Here is a 6,088-nt window from a genome sequence, read left to right on the forward strand (position 1 = left end):
CTGATGCTCTCTGTCTTCCTTCCTGATTCGTTCCTGTAATTCCTGATTTTCTTTTCTAATTCTATCCTCCCTTTCTTCGGGAGTCTCTCGAGTGTTGAAGACTCTCTCCGCTACTTTCATTAAATCCCGAATAGACATTTCTCCCAGTCCCTCCTGTTTGTACAATTTCTTCCTAATATCTGGGGCAGCCTGGTTTATAAAGGACATAATTACAGCCGACTGGTTTTCCTCTGCCAGGGGGTCCAACGGGGTGTACTGTCTGTAAGCATCATAGAGGCGTTCTAAAAACACGGCCGGGCTTTCATTTTCCCCTTGCATTATAGCTTTTACCTTGGCCAAATTGGTGGGGCGGCGTGCCGCCGCTCGGAGACCTGCCATAAGAGTCTGGCGGTAGACTCGGAGACGATCCCTACCTTCTGCGTTCCCAAAGTCCCAATCCGGTCTATTCAGGGGAAAGCGCTCGTCTATCAGGTTCGGCAAGGTCGTCGGTCTTCCGTTGTCGCCGGGGACATTTTTTCTGGCCTCGGTGAGGATTCGCTCGCGCTCCTCGGTGGTGAATAAGGTCTTAAGAAGCTGCTGGCAATCATCCCAAGTGGGACTGTGTGTGTGCATGACAGACTCGAACAGGTCAGTTAGGCCTTTCGGGTCCTCAGAAAAAGGAGGGTTTTGAGCCTTCCAGTTGTACAGATCACTGCTAGAAAAAGGCCAGTACTGGTATGCTCGCTCCCCATCTGGACCAGTTCCTCCTAGTGCTCGCAGGGGGGAGAATCGGCGCCCCAGCGGAGGTGGAGGAGGACGGTTCCTCCTCTGGGGTCTCTTCCCGGCGTCTGCGAGGCCTCAATCCCCTCGCCGGCCCTTGAGCTGGGGCAGGGGAACCCGGGGGAGGGGGAGCCATTGGGGAGGCGGTAGAGTGAGGCAGCTCGGAAGGAGCGGCAGCCTCAGGCAGGAGCAGCGCCACCGGGCTGGGCGCGCGCCGCGGCTGGAGCGGCGCCACCGGCGCGTAAGGAGAGGGGGTCTCTTCCAGATCTAGGTCTATCAGGGAGGGGTATATGTCTGACCCCTCCTGAAGGATGGGTCCTGGGTCGGCTTCTCCGGGGGTTTCGGGCCGGCCTTGGGCACAGCCGGCTGGCGGGAGGGTCCCGAAACGGTCAGGACTTTAAGGGGGAGGAGGGGATCTTCTGGCTTGTCGGGGATAAAGGGCTTAAGCCAGGAGGGAGGACTCTCTACTAAGGCTTGCCACATCAAAATATAGGGATATTGGTCCGGATGGCGCCGATTAATAATATCTCGGACCTTCTTAATAATGTCTAGGGAAAAAGTTCCCTGGGGGGGCCAGCCCACATTAAAAGTAGGCCATTCTGCAGAGCAGAATGTTGATCAAACTTACCTTTCTTCACTTCCACACCATGATTACGAGCCTTGGCGCGGATTTCAGGAAAGTGGTTCAGGAGCAGGGTCTTAGGTGTTACCTGAACCTGTCCCATAATTGTCACAAAGAGAAACCAAGAAAAGGCAAAAGAAAGGACAAAAGACACAGTGCCAGCAAATACACAACTTTGCACGGGACTCTTCAACACCCACCGGCCGGTCAACCACACCACATCCACAGGCGCCGTTTCAATCACACCAGTCTCACCACGCTCAAGATCCTTACCCAGGGCCCGTCCAAACGGCGTCCACTGCGGACGTCGCTGGGCCACCTTCTCGTCGGGGACGTCTCCCACGACTTCAAGTAACGAAGCCTCCAGGGTCGTAACCCGCACTTTCCTTCCCGTGAGAATTCTCAACTGGGACCGGGCAGAGACCTGTTTCAGTCTCTCCAGTCGAGGACCTGTTTCAGTCCTCCCCTGTTTGGGACCGGGCAGAGACCTGTTTCAGTCTCTCCGGTCGAGGACCTGTTTCAGTCCTCCCCTGTTTGGGACCGGGCAGAGACCTGTTTCAGTCTCTCTGGTCGAGGACCTGTTTCAGTCCTCCCCTGTTTGGGACCGGGCAGAGACCTGTTTCAGTCTCTCCGGTCGAGGACCTGTTTCAGTCCTCCCCTATCGGAGGTGGCCAAACCTCCTTCCGCGGTTCCCTATGTAAACCTCGGTATCGGGAGTTGTCTGTTCCCCTGAGGGGGGGGGCGTCCCGGGCAAGCCCCCAAATGTTAAGGTCCGGAATTGTCCCCCTCAGACAGACAGAGAACCCGCACAATAATGCAAGTCACACAGCGAGGTTTATTTCCAGCCGGCTGGGGTCCGAGTCTCTGCCCGACGCAGCGGGTTTTAACAAGGACCCCAGACACTTAAAGCCAAGGGGTTATATAGCATTTTCAAGGCTTTCCATAGCTTCTGAGAGTACTAGATAAACTTACAGGACTTACATAGCTTCAAAGAGTATAAGATTTACTACAGGACAAGGAGACCAGGAGTATAAGATAAGCTACAGGACTTCTAGTCTCCATGCTGCAACTGCCCACATCCTGGAATTTTATAATTATGTTGTTTCAGGCTAGGGGCTGTTAACCCTGACCTAAAGATAGCAGTTCACATGCTAACAGTCTCTTACACTGTCACCAGCCACATTGCCACGACGAACATCTTTGACAGACACATTCTTGACATTGAAGCCCACATTGTCCCCAGGAAGAGCTTCACTCAAAGCTTCATGGTGCATTTCAACAGACTTTACTTCAGTTGTAACATTGACTGGAGCAAAGGTGACCACCATGCCGGGTTTGAGAACACCAGTCTCCACTCGGCCCACAGGGACAGTGCCAATACCACCAATTTTGTAGACATCTTGGAGGGGCAGACGCAAAGGCTTGTCAGTTGGACGAGTTGGTGGCAGGATACAATCCAGAGCTTCAAGCAGTGTGGTTCCACTGGCACTGCCATCTTTACGGGTGACTTTCCATCCCTTGAACCAAGGCATGTTAGCACTTGGCTCCAGCATGTTGTCACCGTTCCAACCAGAAATTGGCACAAATGCGACTGTGTCAGGGTTGTAGCCAATTTTCTTAATGTAGGTGCTGACTTCCTTAACGATTTCCTCGTATCTCTTCTGGCTGTAAGGCGGCTCAGTGGAATCCATTTTGTTAACACCAACAATCAGTTGTTTCACACCCAGTGTGTAAGCCAGAAGGGCATGCTCACGGGTCTGCCCATTCTTGGAGATACCTGCTTCGAATTCACCAACCCCAGCAGCAACAATCAGGACAGTACAGTCAGCCTGAGATGTGCCTGTAATCATGTTTTTGATAAAGTCTCTGTGTCCTGGGGCATCGATGATGGTCACATAATACTTGCTGGTCTCGAATTTCCACAGGGAGATATCAATGATGATCCCACGCTCACGTTCAGCTTTCAGTTTATCCAAGACCCAGGCATACTTGAAGGAGCCCTTTCCCATCTCAGCAGCCTCCTTCTCAAATTTTTCAATGGTTCTTTTGTCGATCCCACCACATTTGTAGATCAGATGACCAGTAGTGGTAGACTTGCCGGAATCTACGTGTCCAATGACGACGATGTTGATGTGTGTCTTTTCCTTTCCCATTTTGGGTTAGATTCAGCGGTGGTTTTCACTACACCTGTGTTCTGGCGGCAAACCCGTTGCGAAAAAGCTCTCATTGTGGTTTTTATTTGCATTTCTCTGATGATTAGTGACGAGCATTTTTTCATATGTCTATTTTCTATTTGTATGTCCTCTTTGGAGAAATGTCGCTACAAGTCCTCTGTCCATTTTTCAATTGGGTTGTTTGTTTTTTTCTTGTTGAGTTGTATGAGTTTCTTGTATATTTTGGATATTAGCCCCTTATCAGAGGTGCTCTTTGCAAAAATCTTCTCCCACTCAGATGGTTACCTCTTTATTTTGTCGATGGTTTCTTTTGCTGTGTAGAAGCTTTTAAGTTTCATATAGTCCCATTCATTTATTTTAGCTTTTATTTCCCTTGCCTTTGGAGTCAAATTCATAAAATGTTATTTGAACCCAACATCCATAAGTTTAGCACCTATGTTTTCTTCTATGCAGTTTGTTGTTTCAGGTCTTATGCTTAGGTCTTTAATCCATTTTGAATTAATTTTAGTATGGTGATAGATAGCAGTCCAGTTTCATTCTTTTGCACGTGGCTTTCCAATTCTCCCAGCACCATTTATTGAAGAAGCAGTCTTTTCTCCATTGTATGTTTTTTGGTTCTTTGTCAAAAATTATCTGTCCATTTTGAAAATTAATCTGGGGAACGTAATCAGTAATGTTGTAAAGATTTTGTAGGGTATCCGATGGACACGTGTCCCATTTGGGAGACCACCTCAGGGAAGATGTAGATGCCTGATCACTGCACTGTACACCTGAATCTGAACAATAATGAATGCCAACTATTATATTTTATACATATATATATGTATGTGTATATATATGTATGTATACACTTACAAGAGGCAGAGTACAGCATTGGAAGTGGAGACAGTGGAAATGGGATGGTTCGGTGCGATGTCAGAGAGATAGTGGATGAGGGGAGGGGGGTTCACAGTGTGAGGGATATAAATGATAAACATCTAAGTATTACTTTGTCTTGTGCACCTGAAACTAATAAAAAAAATTATCTGTCCATATTTATGTGGGTTTGTTTCTGGGATCTCAATTCTATTGCATGGGTCAGTGTGTATGTTTTTCTGCCAATACCATGCTGTTTTGATTCTTTTTGCCCTGTAGTACAAGCTGAAGCCAGGGAATGTGATACATTCTTGTGATCATATTCCAGGGAATGTGATACAATCCTAAGAAAAAAGAGCATTGTTCTTTTTTCTTAGGATTGCTTTGACTATTTGGGGTCTTTTGTGGTTCCATATAAATCTGATGATTTTGTGTTGTATTTCTTTAAAAAATGCTATGGGGATTTTGAAGGGGGTTGCATTAAATCTGTATATTTCTTTGGGTAATATGGCCATTTTAACTATGTTGATTCTTCCAATCCATGAGCATGGATTCTCTTTCCATTTCTTTGTGTCTTCTTCAATTTCTTTTAAAAATGTCTTATAGTTTTCAGCATATAGGTCTTTCACATCCTTGGTTAAGTTTAGTCCTAGGTATTTTATTCTTTTTGTTGCAATTGCAAAAGGAATTGGGTTTTTTAATTTCTTTTTCGGAGATTTCATTGTTAGTGTATAAGAATGCAATGGACTTTTGTACGTTGATTTTGTAGCCGGCAACTTTATTGTATTCGTAGATTGTTTCTAATAGCTTTTTGGTGGAGTCTTTAGGGTTTTCTATATATAGCATCATGTCATCTGCAGAGAATGACAATTTAATTTCTTCATTCCCAATTCGGATGCCTTTTATTTCTTTGTCATGCCTGATTGCTCTGGCGAGGACTTCCAACACTATGTTGAAAAGCAAAGGTAATAGGAAACAGCTCTGTCATGTTCCTGAACGTAGAGCAAAGGGCTTCAGTTTTTCACTGTTAATTATGAGATTAGCTGAGGGTTTGTCATATATGGCCTTTATTATGTTAAGGTATTTTCCTTCAATACCTATTTTATTAAGTGTTTTAATGATCAATGGATGTTGTATCTTGTCAATGCTTTTTCTGCATCAATTGATATAATCATATGATTTTTGTCCTTTATTTTGTTTATGTGATGTATCACATTGATGGATTTGCGTATGTTGAACCATTCTTGTGCCCCTGGGATGAACCCCACTTGGTCATGATAAATAATCTTTTTAATGCATTGTTGCATTCAATTTACTAGAATTTTGTTCAGGATATTTGCATCTGTATTCATCAGCAATATTGGTTTACAGTTTTCTTTTTTTGTGTTATCCTTACTAGGTTTTGGCATGAGGGTAATGTTGGCCTCATAAAATGAGTTAGGGAGTATTGTCTCTTCTTCATGTTTTTGGAAGAGTTTGAGTAGGACAGGTATTAGATCCTCTTTGAAGATTTGGTAGAATTCACTAATGAAGCCATCTGTTCTAGACTTTTGCTTTAGAGAAGGTTTCCGATGACCGTTTCAATTTCCTTACCGGTGATAGGTCTATTTCGATTTTGCAATTCTTCTTGATTCAGCCTAGGAAGGCTATACTTTTATAAGAACCTGTCCATTTCTTC

The 6,088-nt window shown here is 45.4% G+C and overlaps 1 protein-coding gene across 1 annotated transcript; it reads right to left on the reverse strand.

The window, feature by feature from the left end:
• Window positions 1–938: 938 nt before the first annotated feature.
• LOC117035996 (elongation factor 1-alpha 1-like) lies at window positions 939–3,595 on the reverse strand. Its single transcript, XM_033130549.1, has 2 exons — window positions 2,549–3,595; window positions 939–1,032 (listed from the first exon to the last, which is right to left on the reverse strand). The coding sequence occupies exons 1-2, from the start codon at window positions 3,532–3,534 to the stop codon at window positions 939–941; spliced, it is 1,080 nt and encodes a 359-aa protein (XP_032986440.1). The 5' UTR covers window positions 3,535–3,595.
• Window positions 3,596–6,088: the final 2,493 nt, after the last annotated feature.

This window comes from Rhinolophus ferrumequinum, chromosome X, assembly GCF_004115265.2.
Source record: "Rhinolophus ferrumequinum isolate MPI-CBG mRhiFer1 chromosome X, mRhiFer1_v1.p, whole genome shotgun sequence".
NCBI lineage: Eukaryota > Metazoa > Chordata > Mammalia > Chiroptera > Rhinolophidae > Rhinolophus > Rhinolophus ferrumequinum.

Bases quoted from the DNA above. Each gene is read 5' to 3' on its own strand.
- LOC117035996 (XM_033130549.1), bottom strand. From the start codon at position 3,534: ATGGGAAAGGAAAAGACACACATCAACATCGTCGTCATTGGACACGTA. The intron at 1,033-2,548 runs TGTAAGAGACTG...CCTCCCTGATAG, and splicing joins GGCAATGTGGCTGGTGACAG to ACCTAGATCTGGAAGAGACC.